The 23,359-nt window shown below is 51.4% G+C and overlaps 1 protein-coding gene across 4 annotated transcripts in view; it reads left to right on the top strand.

Annotated features, from left to right (window-relative positions):
* The window catches only part of ANPEP (alanyl aminopeptidase, membrane), a 29,978-nt gene extending 10,764 nt beyond the window's left edge, over window positions 1-19,214 (top strand). For all 4 annotated transcript variants that reach the window (XM_063596919.1, XM_063596920.1, XM_034939411.4 and 1 more), the window contains exons 7-21: window positions 117-230; window positions 329-472; window positions 612-677; window positions 815-880; window positions 2,502-2,674; window positions 2,922-2,998; window positions 4,558-4,691; window positions 4,802-4,857; window positions 6,393-6,540; window positions 10,995-11,086; window positions 11,559-11,669; window positions 11,794-11,961; window positions 13,036-13,176; window positions 13,588-13,669; window positions 18,608-19,214. In XM_063596919.1, coding sequence (XP_063452989.1) covers window positions 117-230; window positions 329-472; window positions 612-677; window positions 815-880; window positions 2,502-2,674; window positions 2,922-2,998; window positions 4,558-4,691; window positions 4,802-4,857; window positions 6,393-6,540; window positions 10,995-11,086; window positions 11,559-11,669; window positions 11,794-11,961; window positions 13,036-13,176; window positions 13,588-13,669; window positions 18,608-18,760 — 1,725 coding nt within the window. In that variant the 3' untranslated portion in view covers window positions 18,761-19,214. The remainder of the gene's footprint in view (window positions 1-116; window positions 231-328; window positions 473-611; window positions 678-814; window positions 881-2,501; window positions 2,675-2,921; window positions 2,999-4,557; window positions 4,692-4,801; window positions 4,858-6,392; window positions 6,541-10,994; window positions 11,087-11,558; window positions 11,670-11,793; window positions 11,962-13,035; window positions 13,177-13,587; window positions 13,670-18,607) is intronic.
* Window positions 19,215-23,359: the final 4,145 nt, after the last annotated feature.

Below are 23,359 nucleotides of genomic sequence, written 5' to 3'. Positions count from 1 at the left end.
ATGGTGTTGAAGTCCCCACTGTGCCTGGCAGATGGCCAGCCCTGGGGAGGGTAGTTCTGGGGATTCTCAGTGCCCAGCCTGGGCGTGGCTTGCCCAGCTGACCCCTCCCCCCGCAGTGGTTCGGGAACCTGGTGACCATAGAGTGGTGGAATGACCTGTGGCTGAACGAGGGCTTCGCCTCCTACGTGGAGTACCTGGGTGCTGACTATGCGGAGCCCACCTGGAACTTGGTGAGCCAGCTGCCCTGGGGTCTGGTGCGGGGGGCATGGAGGGAGACCTGGGCCACCGCTACCAGGCCAGTCTCCTGATGGCCCTGGGGAATTTGCAGAAAGACCTCATGGTGCTGAATGATGTGTACCGCGTGATGGCCGTGGATGCACTGGCCTCCTCCCACCCGCTGTCCACTCCCTCCTCGGAGATCAACACGCCGGCCCAGATCAGTGAGCTGTTTGACGCCATCTCCTACAGCAAGGTGCAGCCCGCTCCTCGTGGGGCACGGGGAAGGAGGTGGGGACTTGGCCTGGAGGGGCGTCACTGAAGCCAGGGTCTGGGGGCACAGGGTTCTGGTGGCTCTGCACAGCCTTCTGAGCGCCCCCTCACCCCCACCCCAGGGCGCCTCAGTCCTCAGGATGCTCTCCAGCTTCCTGTCCGAGGACGTATTCAAGCAGGGCCTGGCAGTGAGTACCGCACCCTGGGCCAGCCATGAGGGTGGGTCTCCTTCTGCCCCTGGCCCTTGACCCGGGCCTCTGCCCACCACAGAGGGGGAGCCTGGGGGGCTCCAGCTGTGCTCTCACTGTGCCCCGTCTTTCCACAGTCCTACCTCCACACCTTTGCCTATCAGAACACCATCTACCTGAACCTATGGGACCACCTGCAGGAGGTCAGTAGCAGCCAGCCCCTCCACAGCCACCCTGTTGGGGTCTTGAGATGCTGAAGGTACCTGGGGGCAGCACATGCGTAAGAGAATGGGTCCAGCTCCGCGGCTGACCAGCCCTGCAGGGTGGATGGAGCCTCCGTTGCTCCTCCCTATAGTGGAAGCCGGGATGGCTCCTTGCAAGAGGTGTCTGAGTGAGGCTGTGGTTGAGGTCCTGGCCGGCAGCTGACCTCAGGCTACAGCGGGCTCCTTGATGGGAGCTGTAGACCCCCTTCCTGGTGGTGAGGAAACTGCCCTCATGGTTCCCGCCTCTGCCTGGAACTCTGGAGCCTGACATTCAACCTTCTCCCCACTCCTGGCTGCCCTGTGCCCCCCGCTGGTGCCACGGGCATGTCTCTGCACACAGCTCCACCACCCTCAGCAGGAACTCTGCCCTCTGCCCCTTCCCCGGCTCGAGTTCCTCTCCATCAGACCCCGCACAGCCCCTGTTTGTGGGGCAAACCCCCAGACTGCCACACCCTCCTGCCTTCCCCCAGAGGCCGCCGCTCCTCCACCTCCCCCGGGGTTGGAGTCCACCTCCTCTCCATCCTGCCCCCATCATTTCCGCTCCCTGACAGCTGCCCCCCACCCCATCCCTGCAGCTCTGCCCAATGCCAGCCTCTTAAGCCAGAGGACAGACATGTCCTCTCCTCACCGACAGCCCCTCCAGAGTTCCGAGCCCCAAATTCCCGTCCAGCTTCTACCCCACTGTTGCTGCTGCACTTCCAGTCCAGGCCAGTCTCACCAGGGAAGTGAGACCCAGGATCTTGTCACAGAGTCACAGTTGAGGTCCGGGTCCCTGCTGGGCAATTTCCAACCCCCTAGACCCCAAGATGCTGCTGACAAAATGACACTGTCATTGCCTGGGTCTCCCCCACTACCTTCCTTGCCCTGCCCCAACTTCCCCTTTGAGTTCCCTCCTAAGCCAAGCTCTCCTCCCTCTCACTCCTCTTTCCTGAGACCCTCGGCCAGCAGCCCCCAGCTGGTTCCTTCCCACATGCTCTTCTGCCCTCTGTGTGGCCCCGTTCTTAGGTGATTCCTTTCTTCAGTTATTAACAAATGGTGTTGGCTTTCTGTTGTGATGACAAAGGCAAGGCAGGCGCATGAGCAAAGATCCAAGAAGACAAGAAGACAACAACAGTGCCCCTGAGTCCCGCCCCACACCCCAGTCCGAGTGCACTTCCCTCATGCGACCCCCAGGGCCCCGTCCCCCACCCCTGCCTGTGACACCAGAACACTGGCTTTCCCTCATCTCTGTCTCCTCTTTCTTGTCATCCTCCCAGTGTTGTTCAGGAAGAGCCATGGGCATCCTGGGCACCCCCTCCCTGACATACACACCTCAGGGTGGACCACAGAATCGGGGGCCTCATAGATTTGCTGGGAAGTTCTCCAGCTCGTCCAGCACTGAGCAGCCGAGGAGAGGCAGAGCTGGACGGTACCCTGGCTCCCGGCTCCCAGCCCAGTGCCCTTCCCAGGCCTCCCATACAAGTGGCCCCCCGGGGTCGAGGCGAGAATCTGCAGGAGATGCCCTGGATGGCAGGGACTGGAGGGTCCCACTGATGGCCACGCCCTCTCGCTCCACCCACAGGCTGTGAACAACCGGTCCATCCAACTCCCCACCACCGTGCGCGACATCATGAACCGCTGGACCCTGCAGATGGGCTTCCCGGTCATCACGGTGGATACCAGCACGGGGACCCTTTCCCAGGAGCACTTCCTCCTTGACCCCGATTCCAATGTTACCCGCCCCTCAGAATTCAAGTGAGCAGATGGGGTCACTGAGGCATGGTCAGGTGGGTGGGGGAGAGGGCAGTTACTCAGGGACCATAGTAGGACTGGCCTCCTGTGGTCCCAGCCCGAGCCACTGTAGACAAACCCTCCCTCCAGAGCCAGGAGATCAGGGGCACTCGGTGCCAGAGCTGGGCAGAAGCTGGGAGCCTGGGCAGCTGCTCCTCACTGTCAGTGACCACACCGCCATCTCTTACCACCTCTGGGTCTTTAATTGCAGCTACGTGTGGATTGTGCCCATCACATCCATCAGAGATGGCAAACAGCAGCAGGACTACTGGCTGATGGATGTAAGAGGTAATCCAGCCCTGCCTTATGGGCAGCAGCCCCCACCCCGTACTCCTAGCTCCTGGCCCATGTTCTGAGGGCTGTGATGGGCCATTCCATTCCATTCAACAAATGGAGTTGACTTCTTTGGTTCCAATCTCCACTTTGCTGCTGCTTCGCTGTGTGACTCTGGGCAAGTTACCATCCCGCTCTGGTCTCTAGTTCCTCATCTATAAAATGAGGCTAAGAGCAATACTCCATTAGTTATGTGAGGATTAAAGGAGAGAATCCTAGGCCAGGCATGGTGGCTCATGCCTGTAATCCCAGCACTTTGGGAGGCCGAGGCGACCTGGGGTCAGGAGTTCGAGACCAGCCTGACCAACATGGAGAAACCCCATTTCTACTAAAAATACAAAATTAGCCAGGTGTGGTGGTGCATGCCTGTAATCCCAGCTACTCTGGAGGCTGGGGCAGGAGAATTGCTTGAACCTGGGAGGCGGAGGTTGCAGTGAGCCAAGATCGCACCATTGCACTCCAGCCTGGGCAACAAGAGCGAAACTCTGTCTCAAAAAAAAAAAAAAAAAAAAAAAAAGGAGAGAATCCACATAAAATGCTTAAAGTAGTGCCTGGCACATGTTATGAGCAGCGCTACTCAGCAAGGCACTGAGGAAGCGAAGGGCATGACAAGTCATCCTTTGCCTTGGCCAAGGCTACAGATGAAGGAAGGCAAGAAGTTGGAGGCATTCTAGTGCTGTGCTAAGTGCTTTCAGAGTGTGTGGTTGGGGCTAGTGAGGTATGGGGACATGGAGCAGGGAATAAGGGAGATTCGAGTTCATGGAGAGGTCAGGGAGGGCTTCCTGGAGGAGGTGAGCTGAGTCTTAGAGAAAAAGTAGGAGTCAGACAGGCTAATGTGGCAGAGAAAAGAATTCCAGGCAAAGGGAATAGCAAGTGCCAGGGATAGAGGTAGGAGAGAGTGTGGGGACTGAGTGTAGCTAGGGCAGAGTTGTGCCCAAGAGATAAAGCTGGTCCCCAAGGGCCCCAGGGGCTGCAGGAGACAGTGGATGGGGCAGGTGGGAAATGAGCAACCTATTGGCCCTGACCTCTGGCTGCTGAAACAAAGTATGGGAGGAGTGAGGGAGGAGGGGGACCCACAGGGAGGAAGGGGCACTAAGCCCCAGAAAGAGACAGCAGCACTGGGGGTCTGGGTGAATGGGAGGGGAAGGGAGAGGAGGAGCTGCCTGTGGTTCCCACTTGGGTGACAGGTGTGATGGAGTGTGGAGGAGGGCAAGGAGGAGGAACAGCCTGGGTTGCTGAGTGTGAGCGGCCTGGCAGCTGGCCTGGCTGTGCAGAGCCTAGGGAGGCAGGGCAGGTTCTGAGGTTTGGGGTGGCATGTCATCCTCATGGGTTTATGGTCTGTGAAGCCACTGGAAGCCCAGTTCTTCATCCCTTCTTTCCCCACCCTTAGCGTCACCCCAGCAGCTTGAGGGTGAGGTGGTACCAGGCTGCGGGGGCAGCTGCTCTTGCAAGAGGTCCAGGGGTCAGCCCATGGCCTCTGAGTAGCCCTGCCCAGGTCTTGTCCCTCTCCACAGCCCAGAACAATCTCTTCAGCACATCAGGCAATGAGTGGGTCCTGCTGAACCTCAATGTGACGGGCTATTACCGGGTGAACTACGACGACGAGAACTGGAGGAAGATTCAGACTCAGCTGCAGACAGACCACTCGGTGGGTGTCTGCCACCCCTCGCCCTGCCCCCTGCCCCAGGACAGGCACCAGACTGCAAGGCCTGCCACCCACAGCCAACCCGTGGTCACATGCTGTGCTTCGCATTCTAGGCCATCCCTGTCATCAATCGGGCACAGATCATTAATGACGCCTTCAACCTGGCCAGGTGAGTGCTCCGCTTCCTGGCTCAGCTGCAGAAGCTCGTGACTTCAGCAAGTCTGAGTCCACAATGAGGGCCCCTGCTCCTCCTGCTGCCCTTCCCGTATGCCACGTGCTGTGCCCTGAGCTCCTGTGCTCCCTGGACGTCCCTCCCTGGGTCCCCACACACCCATTTCACAGATGAAGAATGTGACACCTTGCCCGAAGTCACACAGTAGTTCATGACAGCCAGACAGAGGTTTGTCCAACTCCAAAGCCATCCTCTACTCCACAGCACCAAGCTTTTTGTTTTTGTTTTTGTTTGTTTGTTTGTTTTGAGACGGAGTCTCGCTCTGTTGCCCAGGTTGGAGTACAGTGGCGCGATCTCAGCTCACTGCAGCCTCCACCTCCCAGGTTCAAGCGATTCTCCGCCGCAGCCTCCCGAGTAGCTGGGATTACAGGTGTGCACCACCATGCCCAGCTAATTTTTGTATTTTTAGTACAGACGGGGTTTCACCATGTTGGTCAGGCTGGTCTCGCACTCCTGACCTTGTGATCCACCCGCCTCGGCTTCCCAAAGTGCTGAGATTACAGGCATGAGCCATGGCGCCTGGCCATGCCCCCCCCGCTTTTTTTTTTTGAGATGGAGTCTTGCTCTGTCACCCGGGCTGGAGTGCAGTGGCGTGATCTTGGCTCACTACGACCTCTGCCTCCTAGATTCAAGTGATTCTCTCTTCTCGGCCTCCTGAGTAGCTGGGATTACAGGCATGTGCCACCATGCCCAGCTGATTTTTGCATTTTTAGTACAGATGGGGTTTCACCATGTTGACCAGGCTGGTCTCAAACTCCTGACCTCAGGTGATCCACCTGCCTTGGCATCCCAAAGAGCTGGGATTATAGGTGTGAGCCACCGTGCCCAGCTGCACCAAGCTTTTCCTGAAGGCTGACTGTGCCGGGCCACTGTCCTAAGTGCCAAAAATCTGGGCTGGACAGGGCAGGAGGGATGCAGTATGGATAAACATGTACTTATTGAGCACCTGCTCTGTTTGGGGTGAGGTACTCTAAGCTCTTGGACATGAGTGATGTCACCCGCAGACAAGGACATTTGTGAGCTAAATGTGTACAGAAGGCAGGGGGAAGAGGAGGAAGAAAGGCCTAGAGTGCCCAGAAAGTCAGAAGAGGTGGTCAGAGTTAAGAATATGGGCTTCCTGCCCTTTTAAATCTCAGCTCTGTCTCTCGTGAGGTGTGTGACCTTGGGCAAGTCAGTTCACTTCTCTGAGCCTCAGTTTCCTCATCTGTAAAATGGGGATAATAAGCAAAGGAGTGGGACTGCCAATGGGTGAGGGTGGGGCCTTGTTTGTGGCACCACCCAGCAGCCATGTAGCTCTTTTTCCATGGCAAATGCCTGAGCTGGCTCAGTTGGGAATCTGGGACCTCCAGCTCCAGGAGTGGATACAGGGGGCCTAGGGGTGTGGAGCATCTTTGAGGGCCTGGGTTGGGGTTCCCAGGCTGTGGCTGGGCTGGGTGGAGGTGCTTTACTTGGGCCCCTCTGTTTATTCCCAGTGCCCATAAGGTCCCTGTCACTCTGGCGCTGAACAACACCCTCTTCCTGATTGAAGAGAGAGAGTACATGCCCTGGGAGGCCGCCCTGAGCAGCCTGAGCTACTTCAAGCTCATGTTTGACCGCTCTGAGGTCTATGGCCCCATGAAGGTACGGAGGTGCACGGTAGGGTTCAAGAACCAGTTCGCCCCAGTGCCTGAAAGTGCACTATTAGAAGTTAATAGACTATTGCCTATTGGACTCCTGGTCAGGGAACCTTCAAAAGCAAAACAAAAAACCAAAAAAAAAAGAAAGATTGCCTTGTCAGGTTCTCTCCTGAGAGCACGCAGGTGAAAGAGTGAGCCGGAGGGACATCGAGGTGAGTGAGCAGGCACTGAGGAGGTGAGTGAGGAGGCTGCGTGGGGCAAAAAAATAAAGGTCGCGGAGACTTCAGCAACGTTGGTTGATTTGAAATATGGGGAATTAATGCTTTCAGAAGGCACAGAAAAGGCCACCATGCTGAGGGCCAGAAGACCTGTCTTTTGCCAGCTGTGTGGCCTTGGGCAACCCTTTCTCAGACCCAGTTAACTTCTCTGTCAGATGGGCAGGCCTCTACCTGCCCGGCCAGCCCACCTGCGCTATGAGAGAGATGTGGGTATTGGCTGCTTTGGGGTATCTTAAGGCTGAGCATAGGGGCCTATTTGAGGGCTGAGGCTCCCGCTTGGGAGACCAAAAGGAAACTCAAGCTTATTCTGGATGAATAAGCTACATCCATAGGATGCTCACTGCAGCAGTTTATAAAAGACAAAAAGCAAACAAAACACAAATACTTAAATGTCTAAAGGTTGAAGATTGGTTAAACTGTAGAATGTCCATTTCAGGGTGCGATATGTAGTCATTAAATCATGCTTGAAGAGATCTTTTTTCATTAAAAAATGTTCAATTATCTGGCCGGGTGCAGTGGGGCTCATGCCTGTAATCCCAGCACTTTGGGAGGCCGAGGCAGGCGGATCACGAGGTCAGCAGATCGAGACCATCCTGGCTAACACGGTGAAACCTCGTCTCTACTAAAAAAAAAAAAAAATCAAAAAATTAGCCAGGCATGGTGGCGGGCACCTGTAGTCCCAGCTACTCGGGAGGCTGAGGCAGGAGAATGGCATGAACCTGGGAGGTGGAGCTTGCAGTGAGCCAAGATGGTACTACTGCACTCCAGCCTGGGCAACAGAGCAAGACTCCATCTCAAAAAAAAAAGAAAAAAAAAAAGTTCAATTATCTATTAATATCCATTATGGTAAATGAGATATTTTGGTAAATGAAGTTTCAACCCTCTTACTGCTTTCCCCACATTCCCCATCCTCCTAATGTAGTTAAATCATAATATTTAGTCAAATCAGTGTTAGGCATTTGCTTTATTGTGATTATCTAAATAGTATTCTCTGCTGAGCCATGTAGAGCACTATGTTTATGTTTCCTTTTTTGTACACAGTTACAAATGTCACACAATAGGTCAAGTTTTTGTTTGTTTGTTTGTTTAGAGACAAGGTTTCACTCTCTTGCCCAAGCTGGAGTGCAGTGGTACAATCACGCTTCACTGCAGCCTCAAATACCTAGGCTCAAGGGATCCTCCTGCCTCAGTCTCTCCAGTAGCTGGGACCTCAGATGTGCACCACCATGCTCTTTTGTAGAGATGCATCTTTTGTAGAGATGGGATCTTTCTGTATTGGCCAGGATGGTCTGGAACACCTGGCTTCAAGCAATCCTCCCTCCTTGTCCTCCCAAAGTGTTAATGATTACAGGCGTGAGCCACTGTGCCCAGCCCAGTTTTGAGACTGGACTCCTCCTGGAGTCCTATTCTGCCTGCTCTCTTCCAGAGCTGCCACACAGCTCCCATGCTTGGAGGTGCCTCCCTCTACTGTGTTTCCTGCATCCCATGGATTCTTTGATTTTTTCCCCTCTCACAGGGGAATACATCTTCCAGGAGTTTTTGAGAAAGGGTTCATGAGAGGTGGCTTTTCTGGGGTGGATCATCTGAAATGTCTTTATTCCACTCTCACACTGGATTGAGCGTTCAGCTGAGTTTAGAAGTTTCAAGGTGGGAAATTATTTCTCTGAATGTTTAAGGTCTTGCTCCACTGATGTCAGGCCTGTCATGTTGCTGATGAGATGCCCAGAGCCATTCTTATCTCCAGTTATTTGAATGTGACCAGTTTTCCTCCCTTCTGGAAACTTTGGGAGCTTCTCTCGGTCCTGGTGGGCCTTGGTTTGGGCCTCGTCTCCATCTACCTTTTCCAATCAGGACTGGCATTCACATCATCTAGTGTTGGAAGATTTTGTATTGCTTCTTTAAACTTTATTCCCTTCATTTTTTCCAGTTATCTCTTTCTGGAACCCCTGTAATCCAGCTTATTTCTCTTGCTTTCATCCTCTAGTTTTCTTTTTCTCTTCTGTTTTCCAGCTTGTTGACTTTTTGTTCTGCCCCCTGGGAGGTTCCCTCAGCTTTGCACACCACCTCACCTAGAAATTGTTTTCATTTCTTCTGTCATATTTGTAAATTTCCAAGTGTTCTTTCTGATTCCAGCATCCTATGCAATATCTTCTCTTCACTCTCAGAGGATATTTATTACAGGCTCTTATGAAGTTTTCCTTTTTTTTTTTTTTCCATTGACTCGTTTCCTCTTGAGTTTTGTGTTTGTTTTGGCCTCTTTTCAAGTTGGAGGCTGAGCCACCCCTTTGGATTTGAGACAGATACAAACAAAATGCAAGTGGAAGCTCCATGGGAAGGTGGAGCGTGTTGTCCGGGGGATCTCATTGCGAGGTGACTGAGTGGCCAAGTAACTCTTCACTGGGGACCCTCAAAAATTAGTCCATGGGTTTGTTCTCTCGAGACCAGGCAGTTTTTCCAGAGAGTGAGCCTCTGTCTTGTGCAATGAGGCTGGTAGTACTCCCATTCCGGGACACAGGAGGGAAGGGAACTGGGGTGCCACCTTTCAGTATGGAAACTTTCACCTCTGACCCTCTTTGCAATCCAGCAACCCTCCCACTGTGGTCTGGTGACCCCACTTTCTGAGACCCCTGGTTCAATCTCTCTCATGGGGGTGGTGAGGGGTGCTGCCCTCTACAAGGAGGGAAGTGGGGACTTGGGGGTTGAATGACTCCTTCTGTAGACTTTGACTTCATCTTCCTGTTTGCAGTCCTCACCTCCCCTCTGTCCCTTGCTGACTTGTCCCTTTAATTTTTTTATTTATTTTTATTTATTTATTTATTTTTGAGACAGAATCCCACTCTGTCACCCAGGCTGGAGCGCAGTGGCCCGATCTTGGCTCACTTCAACCTCTACCTCCCGGATTCAAGCGATTCTCCTGCCTCAGCCTCCTGAGTAGCTGGGATTACAGGCGCCCGCCACCATGCCTGGCTAATTTTTGTATTTTTAGTAGCTTTGGGGTTTCACCACGTTGGCCAGGCTGGTATCAAACTCCTGACCTCAGGTGATCCGCCCGCCTCAGCCTCCCAAAGTGCTGGGATTACAGGCATGTGCCCCCATACCTGGCCTTGTCCCTTTAATTCTGAGTCTTGTCACAGCAAGTTGCCTTGCTTCTGTCTCCCCTTCTGCAGATTCTCAATTGCAAATTCTCCCACTCTGCCAAGCCTGGTACATCTCCCTTTCTGCGCGTCCCAGCTGCCTAAACTATATTGACCTTGCATCCGCTGTTGCCTCTCCTGTTCTTTGTTATTGGGGGTTTATTCCTTCTACATTTGGACGTGGATCCAGGTGGGCACAGAAATCAACCTGCCATGTCAAACCAGAGTCCACAAAGGATTTTACTAGCATGGGGTGGGGCTTACACTACAATGTTAGGAGAAAAAAGCCATGTGCAGAATATGCTAAGTAAAAAAGAAAAAAGTATAGAAAAAAGAAGGTGTAAATGTATCAATGTGGAAACTGTAGTTTTGGTGAGCTCCTGGGTGCGTTTTATTTTCTGCATATGCTTCTCTGTGTTTCCTAAATTCCCCACAATAAGTCATGGAGTTTTTTTTTTTTTTTTTTTTTTGAGATGGAGTCTCGCTCTGTTACCCAGGCTGGAGTGCAGTGGTGTGATCACAGCTCACTGTAACCTCCGCCTCCCGGGTTTAAGTGATTCTCCTGCCTCGGCCTCCCAAGTAGCTGGGATTACAGGTGTGCACCACCACACTCGGCTAATTTTTGTGTGTTTTTAGTGGAGACGTGGTTTCACCATGTTGCCCAGGCTGGTCTCTAGCTCCTGGACTCAGGTGATCCACCCGCCTCAGCCTCTCAAAGTGCTGGGATTACAAGTGTAAGCCACTGCGCCCAGCAAGTCATGGAATATTTATGATTGTGTAGGGAAAACCCAACATTTTATATTAAGAAATGGCGACCCGTAGACAAAGAATATTGCAACTGACTAAGGCTTTAAGCAGAAAGAAACTCAGCTCAGTTATTTGAACTCTAGACTTCTATGGGCCCCTTTGAGCACTGTTTGGCCTCAGGTGAGGCCCTGACCTCTGACGTCTCTGCCAGCGCCTGCCCCCCAACATCAGAGGCTCCGTGGGGCTCCAGGCAGGTCAGGCATGAGTCTTTGATGCGATTCATGTTTTCTTTTCCCCAGAACTACCTGAAGAAGCAGGTCACACCCCTCTTCATTCACTTCAGAAATAATACCAACAACTGGAGGGAGATCCCAGAAAACCTGATGGACCAGTGAGTGGGAGCTCTCATGGGTTTGGAAGTCCTGGGCACCCTGGGGAGTCAAGAGCAACATCCTGGCAGTGTTCTCTGCCGCAGCTCTCAATGCAGGCGCACTAGGCAGGGAGAGACCCCCACCCAGGAGCAGGGAGGTCCTGCCCTGAGGCTCCATGTGGCCTGAGGGCCCCTCGGACCTCTTTATACAAAGACCCAAACTGAAACTCTAGCTCACCCCACTGGCTTGAGGTTATACAGTTTCTAGGTGTTGAAACTGGGGCTGGAGCCTGTTCCTGCCCTTCTGGGTCATGGGGCTGCTTTGGGGACCAAGGAACCTCAGGCCCAAGGCACAAAGCACATACAGGGGGGCCCAGAGGGCCAGTTAGGCCACAGAGCCTTAGGCAGGGTGCCGGCCTGGGGTTGTGTGTCAAGAGGTGAATCTTGGCTGGAGTTGGCCAGGTGTGCTAACCGCGTGTCACCCCTGGGGCAGGTACAACGAGGTTAATGCCATCAGCACCGCCTGCTCCAACGGAGTTCCAGAGTGTGAGGAGATGGTCTCTGGCCTTTTCAAGCAGTGGATGGAGAACCCCAATAATAACCCGTGAGTATCTCCCCTGCGCCTCCTCTGCCAGTCTTCATCTGCCCCCAACAGCCCCGTCCTCAGCAGAACCCTGTCCCACCCTCCCCGCTGCTGTTCCACACCTGACCTCCCTACCCCACACCAGGATCCACCCCAACCTGCGGTCCACCGTCTACTGCAACGCTATCGCCCAGGGCGGTGAGGAGGAGTGGGACTTCGCCTGGGAGCAGTTCCGAAATGCCACACTGGTCAATGAGGCTGACAAGCTCCGGGCAGCCCTGGCCTGCAGCAAAGAGTTGTGGATCCTAAACAGGTGAGTCCTGGGGCACGGTGGGACTGCGAGAGCCCTCGCCCCACCTGGAGAACCAGGCAGGCCTCCACACTCCTCGCCAGATCCTTCCCGTGACCCCCACAGACCTGTTGAGGTGGAGGCAGTATTTCCAAAGCAACTGGTGCAGACCGGAAGCTTTAATAAGTGATAGAGACAAGATATGGACTCAGGTCTGGGTCCATGTCCTCTGTTCCTAGCTGCTGTGGCCTCTTAGCCTTTACCTGACAACAACTCGTGTTCCCTTCTGTCAAAGGCTCTGGTGTAGCTGGACCTGGGTCTTTTCAAACATCCAGCTGGGCACCCCCTCAAGCCCTTGGATGAGGGTCCCCACCTCCCACCATGTGCCTCATATGCCATTACCTGGATGCAGTAAAAAAGAGCCACCCTTGGGCAGGGTGTGGTGGCTCATACCTGTAATCCCAGCACTCTGGAAGACCGAGGTGGACGGATCACCTGAGGTCAGGAGTTCGAGACCAGCCTGGCCAACATGGAGAAACCCCGTCTCTACTAAAAATACTAAAAATACAAAAAAAAAAAAAAAAAAAAAATAGGCATGGTGGCACATGCCTGCAATCCCAGCTACCCGGGAGGCTGAGGCAGGAGAATCACTTGAACCTGGCAGGCGAAGGTTACAGTGAGCCCAAATCGCTCCACTGCACTCCAGCCTGGGCGACAGAGTAAGACTCCGTCTCAAAAGAAAAGAAAAGAGAAAAGAAAAGAGAAAAGAAAAGAAGGGCCACCCTCAGTGTCAAAGACGGGAGTGACCACCCACCTGGTGCCAGGGCTGGGGACGCTGGGACTCCTTCCTTCATTGATTCATTGTCAAATATTTCTATGTCAGACATGACACTAGCTTAGCCAGTGACCCTGTGACCCTGCTTAGGTGACTCAGTTTTCCATCTACAGAGGGAAGAAGGACCAAGGGGTCCCTCAGCCCCTGGCAGGCCGAGGGGATGTTGAGAGGATGCAGGCATAGGTGATGTGCGTGGGACAGTCCAAGTTCTCTCCTGAGTCACCTGAATTAGCAGTAGCTGACACAGCATCTGGCCCTCTTAGGTACCTGAGCTACACCCTGAACCCTGACTTAATCCGGAAGCAGGACGCCACCTCTACCATCATCAGCATTACCAACAACGTCATCGGGCAAGGTCTGGTCTGGGACTTTGTCCAGAGCAACTGGAAGAAGCTTTTTAACGAGTGAGTCTGTGGGATGGGTGTCAGGGACAGCGAGCGCCGAGGCTGGGGCCCCGGGGGGTGGCCTGTGCGTGTAAGACACGCCAGGGGCACTACCCAGGAGTGGACAAAAATCAGCTAAGCCTGGGGGCTAGGGTGGGGCAGGAATGGAAAGACAAGCTGGGGTATGGGCCGTCCCTTTTCCCATTTGGAAGGAAAACGTGGCGGGTGGGCGTATTCTCCAGAAGAGAGGGGAGTGAGGAACTCGGCAGTCAGACCTGTGTTCAGGCTGTGACTCCCCCACATCCTAATGGGGTCTCCCAGGGCGTGTCATTTCATCTCCTCTATAATCATGGCTCCCTACCCAGTAGGTGTGAGGATGAGCCTCCTTAGTTCCCGGCCTCTCTCACAGTTCACCTCTCTCCCTCCCTGCAGTTATGGTGGTGGCTCGTTCTCCTTCTCCAACCTCATCCAGGGAGTGACACGACGATTCTCCACCGAGTATGAGCTGCAGCAGGTAAGAAGTCATTCCCCAGACCTGGGCTCTGCCTACTTCCTTCCCAGGCCAAAGGGGCACTGCATTCTTCTCCCACGTGGCCCTGAGGGAGCACAGGCTCCACGCCGCCAGGCCTTCCTCATTTACAGAGGAAGCTGAGTAGCCAGACTTTGGAAATGTTGATAATTCAATTAAAAAAATTCATCTTGGGATTTTTGTATAGGCACAAAGGGGAAGAGTGGTATAATGAACCTCCATGTACCCGTTACCCAGGTTCAGCAATTATCAACGTTTTGCCAGTACTTTTTCCGGGCGGGCAATTTTTAAGCAAATCACTGACATCATGTAATTTTACCTCTAAATAATTTAGTCATATGAAAAATAAAGGCTTTTTTTTTTTTTTTTTTTTTTTTTTTTTTTTTTTTTTTTTTGAGATGGAATCTTGCTCTGTCACCCAGGCTGGAGTGCAGTGGTGCGATCTGGGCTCACTGCAAGCTCCGCCTCCCGGGTCCACGTCATTCTCTTGCCTCAGCTTCCTGAGTAGCTGGGACTACAGGTGCCCGCCACCGCGCCTGGCTAATTTTTTTGTATTTTTAGTAGAGATGGGGTTTCGCCATGGTCTCGATCTCCTGACCTCATGATCTGCCTGCCTCGGCCTCCCAAAGTGCTGGGATTACAGGCGTGAGCCACGGCGTCCAGCTTTTTTTTTTTTTTTTTGAGACTGAGTCTCGCTCTGTCATGCAGGCTGGAGTGGTGCAGTGGTATGATCTCGGCTCACTGCAACCTCTGCCTCTGGGGTTCAATCAATTCTCCTGCCTCAGCTTCCCGAGTAGCTGGGATTACAGGCATGCGCCACCACACCCGGCTAATTTTTGTATTTTTAGTAGAGACGAGGTTTCACCATGTTGGCCAGGCTGGTCTCGAACTCCTGACCTCAAGTGATCCACCCACCTCAGTCTCCCAAAGTGCTGAGATTACAGGCGTGAGCCACTGCGCCCAGCAATAAAGGGATTCTTAAAACATAATCACACTGTCCTTAGCAAACCCAGGAAAATGATTATCTTCTTACTATCATATACCCAAGCCATATTCAAATTTTCTAAGTTGTTTATAAAAGGTCTTTTTACAATTGATATATATGCTTGAATTAGAAGCTTGACAAAGTCAACTTGGATTAAGTTAGTTTGTCTTTTTTAAAAATTGAGATATAATTCGCTGGGCATGGTGGCTCACACCTGTAGTCCCAGCACTTTAGGAGGCTAAGGTGGGTGGATCACCTGAGGTCGGGAGTTCCAGACCAGCGTGGCCAACATGGTGAAACCCTGTCTCTACTAAAAATACAAAAATTAGCTGGGTGTGGTGGGGGGTGCCTGTAGTCCCAGCTACTTGGGAGGCTGTGGCAGAAGAATTGCCTGAACCCAGGAGGCGGCGGTTGCAGTGAACCAAGATTGTGCCACTGCACTCCAGCTTGGGCAACAGAGTGAGATTCTGTCTCAAAAAAAAAAAATTGATATATAATTCATGGACCATCAAACTCACCATTTTAAGTGGTTTTCAGTAAACTAACAAGGTAGGGTGGGTGGGGTGCTTCATGCTTGTAATCCCAGAACTTTGGGAGGCCAACGCAGGAGGATCCCTTGAACCCAGGAGTTTGAGACCAGCCTGGGCAATATCATAAGATCTCATCTCTAAATAAATAAATAAATAAATAAATAAGCTGGGCATGGTGGTGCATACCTGTAGTCCTAGCTACTCGGGAGACTGAGGTGAGAGGATCGCTTGAACCAGGAAGGCAGAGGTTGCAGTGAGCCGAGATGGTGCCACCGCATTCCAGCCTGGGTGACAGAGCAAGACCCTGTCTCAAAAAACCAAAACCAAACCAAACAAACAAACAAAAAAATCCATGTGGTACAACCATCACTACTGTCTAATTCCAGAACATTTTTATTACGCCAAAAAGAAACCTTGTACTCATTAGCAGTCACTCCTTATTCCTACCTGGTCCCCTCAGCCCCTGGCAACCACTAATATACTTTCTGTCTCTATGGATTTATTACCTATTCTGGATGTTTCATAAAATGGAATCATATATACACAGCCTTTTTGTGTCTGTCTGCCTTCTTTCACTAAGTATAATGTTTTCAAGATTCATGCATATGGTAGCAGGGATCATTCTTTTTTATGGCTGAATAATGTTCCATTACATGGATGTACCACATTTTGTTTTCAGCTCATCATTGATGGGCATTTGGGTTGTTTCAGTCTTCTGGCTATGATGAATATCATGGACCGTCACGTGCAAATTTTGTACAAACACGTTTTAATTTATCTTGGGTATACACCTAGGAGCGGAATTACTGGGTCATTTGGTTACTCTGTGTTTAACTTTTTGAGAAACTGACAAAATGTTTTCCAAAGCAACTGTACCATTGTCCATTCCTATTAGCAGTATATCACATGAGGGTTCTAATTGCTCCATGTCTACACTTATCTCTCTTTCCCTCTTTTTTTAGTATAGTCATCTAGTGGGTAGGAAGTGGTATCATTATGGTTTTCAGTTATATCTCCCTAATGAGTAATGACATGATGTTGAATATTTCATGTGCTTATTGGCCTTATACACATTTGTGTATCTTTGGAGAAATGGGTAAAACTGACTATTTTTCTTTTCGAGAGAGGGTCTTACTATGTTGCCTAGGTTGTCCTTAAATTCCTGGGCTCAAGCAACCCTCCCACTTCAACCTTCTGAGTAGTTTGGATTACAGGCATGTGCCACTGTGCCCAGTCTTTTGCTATTTTAAAATTGGGTTGTCTTTTTATTGTAAGAGTTCTTTATATATTCTGAATATTAGACCCTTAATCAGAGATAGGGTTTGCAAGTATTTCTCCCATTCTGTGGACTGTCTTTTCACTCACTTGATAGGTCTTTTGATACCCAAAATTTTAAATCTTGATGAAATCCTATTTATCTGTTCTTTTTTCCTTTGGTTGCTTATACTTTATGTATCATATCTAAGAAACTATTGTCTAACCCAAGGTCATGAAGATTTATACCTACGTTTTTTTATTTCAAAAAAAATTTTCAAACCCACAAAAGACCTGACGATGTTTTTTATAAGAGTTTTATTGGTCAGGCACGGTGGCTCACGCCTGTAATCCCAGCACTTTGGGAGGCCAAGGCAGGTGGATCATGAGGTCAGGAGTTCAAGACCAGCCTGGCCAAGATGGTGAAACCCCGTCCCTACTAAAAAATACGAAAATTAGCTGGGTCCAGTGGCGGGCGCCTGTAATCCCAGCTACTCGGGAGGCTGAGGCAGGAGAATTGCTTGAACCCGGGAGGCGGAGTTTGCAGTGAGCTGAGATCGCACCACTGCACTCTAGCCTGGGTGACAGAGCAAGACTCTGCCTCAAAAAAAAAAAAAAAAGAGTTTTATTATGTTTTCACACAAACGTAGGCATTTGATCTATTTTGACTTAATGTTTGTATATGATATGAGGTTGGGGTCCAACTTCATTCCTTTTGCATGTGGATATCCGGTTGTCCAAGTCCCATTTGTTGAAAAGACTGTTCTTCTCCCACTGAATGGTCTTGGCAACCTTGTTGAAAATCAATTGACGGTAAATATAAGGGTTTGTTTTTGGATTGTCAATTCTATTTCATTCATCTATATTTGCATTCTTATGCCTGCACCATACTGTCCTGATTACTATAGTTTTGTAGTGAGTTTTAAAATTGGGAAGTGTGAGTCCTCCTATTTGCTTTTTTTTTTTTTTTTGAGAAAGGGTCTCACTCTGTCACCCAGGCTGGAATACAGTGGTGAGATCACAGCTCACTGCAGCCTCAACTTCCCAGGCTCAGGTGATCCCCCCACCTCAACCTCCTGAGTAGTTGGGACTATAGGCACATGCCGCCATGCCCGGCTAATGTTCTGTATTTTTCTGCAGAGACAGGGTTTCACCATCTTGCCCAGGCTGGCCAACTGTGTTCTTTTTCAATATTGTTTTGGCTATTCTGGGTCCCTTGCAATTTCTTATGCATTTTAGGATCACTGATCAATTTCTGCAAAAAAAAAAAAAAAGTAGTTAAAATTTTGATGGGATTGAATCTCTAGAGCAATATGGGGACTATTGCCATCTTAATGATGCTAAATCTTCCAGTCCATGGACACAGATTTATTTGGGTCTTTTTTCTTTTTACTTAGATGTTCTTTAATTTCTTTCAAAAATGTTTTGTAGTTTTTGGCATTCCAGTCTTGCACTTATTTTGTCAAATTTATTCCTAAATATTTTATTCTTGTTGATGCTATCGTACATGGAATTGTTTTCTTAATTTCATTTTCAGGTTTTTCATTGCTAGTGTATAGGAATACAATTGATTTTTGTGTATTGCTCTTGTATCCTGCAACCTTGCAGAAATCATTAGTTCTAATAGTTTTTTAAATGGATTCCTTAAAATTTTTATGTATGCAAACATGTCATACACATAGTTTTACTTCTTCCTTTCTGGATTCCTTTCATTTCATTCTCTTGGCTGATTGCCTGGCTAGAACCTCCAGGACTGATAACTCTTCTAATTTGTAGGAGTATTTTTTTTTAAACCCATTTATTTACTGAAGCAACTGGATCATTTGTGGTATAGAAATTTCCACATTTTAGATTTGGCTGGTTGCTTCATTAGCCCCTCTCTACTCTCTTGATTGGATTGATAGTATAAGAAAATATTACACATGAAGGCCAGAATCTCCCTGAGCCAGGTTTTGCCTGGGATTGTCATTTTGCAACCTCTGTATGACAAGGACTTTGCCCGGGAGCAAGGTGGATGTCCTCCCTATCCCTGGAACAGGGTGTGGTCCCATCCATGGGGACTCTAAAGTGGGAGTGGAAAGCCAGAGGCCTGAGAGAGCTCCTCCTCAAGGCTGTGTTAGGGACCCAGCCGGACTGAGAATCTTTTTCTGGCAGCTGGAGCAGTTCAAGAAGGACAACGAGGAAACAGGCTTCGGCTCAGGCACCCGGGCCCTGGAGCAAGCCCTGGAGAAGACGAAAGCCAACATCAAGTGGGTGAAGGAGAACAAGGAGGTGGTGCTCCAGTGGTTCACAGAAAACAGCAAATAGTCCCCAGCCCTTGAAGTCACCTGGCCCCCATGCAAGGTGCCCACATGTGTCCATCCCAGCGGCTGGTGCAGGGCCTCCATTCCTGGAGCCCGAGGCACCAGTGTCCTCCCCTCAAGGACAAAGTCTCCAGCCCACGTTCTCTCTGCCTGTGAGCCAGTCTAGTTCCTGATGACCCAGGCTGACTGAGCACCTCCCAGCCCCCGCCCCTCATGCCAATCCCGCCCTAGGCCTGGCATGGCACCTGTCGCCCAGTGCCCTGGGGCTGATCTCAGGGAAGCCCAGCTCCAGGGCCAGATGAGCAGAAGCTCTCGATGGACAATGAACGGCCTTGCTGGGGGCCGCCCTGTACCCTCTTTCACCTTTCCCTAAAGACCCTAAATCTGAGGAATCAACAGGGCAGCAGATCTGTATATTTTTTTCTAAGAGAAAATGTAAATAAAGGATTTCTAGATGAGTGAGACTCATTACTAAACTAAAGCAGGAGTGGGTCAATACAGCAGCTGGGGAGGCCGGGTGGGGGAAGCTGGGTGCATGCGGAGCACCGTGGAGTCTGGGACCCCAGAGCACAGGAGGGGAGACGTGCCCAGCCTGCCGGCCCTTCCTGCAGGTGCCCTGCGCCTGTGCCTCCATGTCTGCCTGCAGGACTCCGGGCTCCTTTTCATGCTCTATTGACTGAGCTAGCTGGGTGGTTTGCAGGGCTCCTTTTATTCCTATTCTGATGGCAGCTGGAGCTGCTGGGTGGTGGGGAGCTGTGGACCCAGTGCTCCCGCAGTGAGTGGTGAGAGGGGCCCTGGCAGAGCGCAGGGAGTGCTCTCCAGGAAGCACCCTCCTTAACATGAGGCAAGGGTGCAGGGTGCTGGCCGTGCCCCTCTTCCTGCTCCACGGGAACACCTGGGATACCTGGGACAATGCGGGACAGGTCTGTGCAGTGAAGGCAGCAAGCACAGGGTCCCATACCTGGTGCCACCCTTCACTGGCCAAGGGCACGCCCCACCGTCTTCCGTGGTGGAAGGGTGGAGTGGGGTGCGGGTACCAATGCATAAAGAGGTTGTTTTCTAGAGCAGCACACAGGGATGGGCTGGGCTGAGGAGCAGGCAAACCATGGGGTGGGGACAGCTTTGCCAGGCTCATAAAGTGGGGGCTGTGCCCTCCACATCGCCTGGGGCAGAGGATGGTCAGGGCCAACTCTGAGAAGGCCTGGGACCAGCGCAGCTCTACGCACACATTGGCCCTGGTGAGCATTTCTTGACAAATAGAGCCCCACTGTGGCAGGCTCCCCTCAGCCTCTGCCCCGCAAGGCCCAGTTGAACATCCAAGGCTGAGGGGAGGGGGAGAAGGCGGGAACAGCCGCAGGGGTCCTTAGGAGTCACCTCCAACAGACACCCACAACCAGCTCCGCAGGCTGGAATCCTGGAGTCCAGCAGGTCTGGTTTCAGTTTCTTAGACAAGGGACCCACATGCCCAAGCCTCGGTCTCATCTGCACAACGAGGCAGTGTCAGAGCTGTTGGGCTGGTGTGTGGATTGAAGGAGATACATGTACTTAGCAAATGGCCTGACACATAAGGAGAGCTGGGTTTTATTATCACCCTTGGCCCTCTTCCCCCTTGTGAGAAGCAGGCAGGCCTGGGGCCAGGAAAGCCCCCCATCCCCCACCACCATCTGCACATCAAAGAGTAGGGTGAGCTAAGGGCGGAGGCCAGCCCAGATGATGGCGTGCTGTCCCTCCACCAGCCAGGAGGCTCCCTGGGCCGCCCCAGATTAAGCTCCGCCAGCCACTTTGGGCCAACCCTTCCTGTCGCCAGTACCCAGCGGCCGTGGCTGGCACTTGACCTTCTGGGGACCAGCTGTGGGAGGGGCCAGCCTCACCATCTTGAGTTCCTAATGGGCTCTAGGATCCCTGGACATTGCAGAGGAGAGAGCTGGCCTGCCAGGGAGAAGAGTTTATGCACATTATTTCATTTAGTTCTAAACCGTACCATGAGATAAGGAATATCTTTATGTCAGCTTTCCAGATAAGGAAACTGCAGGGCAAGGAGATGAAGTCACAACTCAGTAGAACTGAACTGGAACCACTGTCTGGCTTTACTCCCTGCACAGAAGTGGAAGCCAGTTCTCCATCTGGAGCTGGGGTGGAGTGTGTGACGTCTATACTGCCATGCTTGTGCCGTTACTGGAAAGAGGTCTCGATCCTTGGAGCCCATGCAAGAAAGCATTCAGGGCAAGTCCATAAAATGAAAGCAAGTTATTAAGAAAGGAAAGGAATCAAAGAATGGCTACTACACAGGCAGGGCAGCAGCATGGGCTGCTCAACTGAGTAAACTTAAGAGTTATTTCTTGATTTTTTTTTTCTTTTTTTTTTGAGACGGAGTTTCATTCTTGTTGCCCAGGCTGGAGTGCAATGGTGCGATCTTGGCTCACCACAACCTCCGCCTCCTGGGTTCAAGCGATTCTCCTGCCTCAGCTTCCCAAGTAGCTGGGATTACAGGCATGCACCACCATGCCCAGCTAATTTTGTATTTTTATTAGAGATGGGGTTTCTCGACCCCAGGAGATCCGCCCACCTCAGCCTCTCAAAGTGCTGGGATTATAGGCGTGAGCCACCGCACCCAGCCTTATTTCTTGATTAGATGCTAAACAAGGGGTGGATTATTCATGAGTTTTTTGGGAAAGAAGTGGGGATTTCCCAGAACTGAGGGTTTCTCCCGTTTTTAGACCATACAGGGTAACTTCTGCATATTGCTGTGGCATTTGTGAACGGTCATACGCTGGTGGGAGTGTCTGTTAGCAGCTAAGGTATTATAATCAGCGCATAATGAGCAGTGAGGATGACCAAAGGTCACTTTTGTCACCATCTTGGTTTTGGCGGGTTTTGGCTGGTTTCTTTACTGCATGCTGTTTTATCAGCAAGGTCTTTGTGACCGTATCTTATGCCGATCTCCTGTCTCATCCTGTGACTAAGAATGCCTAACCTCCTGGGAATGCAGCCCAGCAGGTCTCAGCCTCATTTTGCCTAGCCCCTATTCAAGATGGAGTCGCTCTGGTTCAAACACCTCTGACGATGCCACCTGGCAGTGTACAATGCTGGCACTCATCAGGACCTCCATGGCTGATCCTGGAATGCAGTGAGGATACACAGAGCCAGAGGAATGCCTGCAGAGCCTTGGTCAAGGTCAAAGAGCAGGAACCAACTAGAACTCTGGCGGCTGATTCCCTGCCCAGCGCTCTTGCCTGCCCTCAGCACTCAAGTCCAGCAGGAATGGAAGGTGCTGAGGCTCTGTAGGCAGCAGTCTTGGTGGCTCCTCTGACTCAGCCTTTCGAGACTGTGGAGTCAGCATAGCTAAGGCAATCTTTCATTTTCTTTTTCCTTTTTTAGTTTTTTTTTTTTTTTTTTTTTTGGAGACAGAGTCTCACTCTATCGCCCAGGCTTGCAGTGGCACGATCTCGCTCACCGCAACCTCCACCTCCTGGGCTCAAGCGATTTTCCTGCCTCAGCCTCTTGAGTAGCTGGGATTACAGGCGCTCACTACCACGCCAGGCTAATTTTTTGTATTTTTAGTAGAGACGGGGTTTCACCAGGCTGGCCGGGCTGGTCTCAAATTCCTGACCTCAAGTGATCATCCCACCTTGGCATCCCAAATTGCTGGGATTACAGGCGTGAGCCACCATGCCTGGCCTCAGTACTCATTTTATTGAGCACTTACTATGTGCCAAGTATTAAAACCCTGAGAGGTAGGTCTATTATTGTCTCCACTTCACAGTTGAAGAAACTGAGGCTCAGGGAGGTTCCAAAGCTTATCTGTCAGTCTCACTTGGTTACACAGCAAGTAAGAGCCGAGTAGAATGCGCAACCTGGGCCCCAATGCTGTGTGTCTGCTCTAACCTCGCCTGGATTTTTCTCATCCTTCCAGCTGTGGCTGACAGCCCCTCGGGACAGCAGGGCCCTAAGGGCAGAACCAGAGCACTTCTGGAAGGTTAGAGGAAGAAGGTACCTCAGCACCACCCAAGATAGTTCCTCCTTTAGGAACTGTGAAAACTGAAGCTCAGAAAGAGTGACTTGCCTGATGCCACAGGGCGTGTCAGAGGCAACGGGCAACCTTGCAGGATGAGAGGGGAAAGTCCCACACGTCAAGAGCTCAAGCCCAGGAAATCAGGCAGCTCATGCTCTGTGCTGCCTCTCCCTTTCTCTCAAGCTGGACTGTTGCAGTGGCCTCCTGCCTGGTTCCATTTCTATGAAGCGGCCGAAGGGACTGAGAGCAGACTTCTTACCAGCTCACCCCCAACTGCCAACCCTCAGTGCTGCCCATCATTCAGGAAACGGAGGCCAAAACCTCATCACCCACCACGTGGAACTCCCCACAAACTTGCCTCCAAGCCCCTTTCCGGCTCTGTTTGCCACTTTTCTCTGTCATCTCTAGACACTAGACGCTTCTGTTTCGACTTGGCTCATGCTGTTGCTCCTGCCTGGACCTCTCTTCCCTCACTCCTCTTGATAAACTCCTGCATATCCTTCAACACCCAGCTCCAAGGTCACCTCTTCTGCACTCTCTCCTCCCTGAGTCAGCAGATACAGAAGGAAGTTACCACCACCGCTGGCTCCC

Source organism: Pan paniscus, chromosome 16 (genome assembly GCF_029289425.2).
Source record: "Pan paniscus chromosome 16, NHGRI_mPanPan1-v2.0_pri, whole genome shotgun sequence".
NCBI lineage: Eukaryota > Metazoa > Chordata > Mammalia > Primates > Hominidae > Pan > Pan paniscus.
This window is presented reverse-complemented; position numbering and strand designations above follow the sequence as displayed.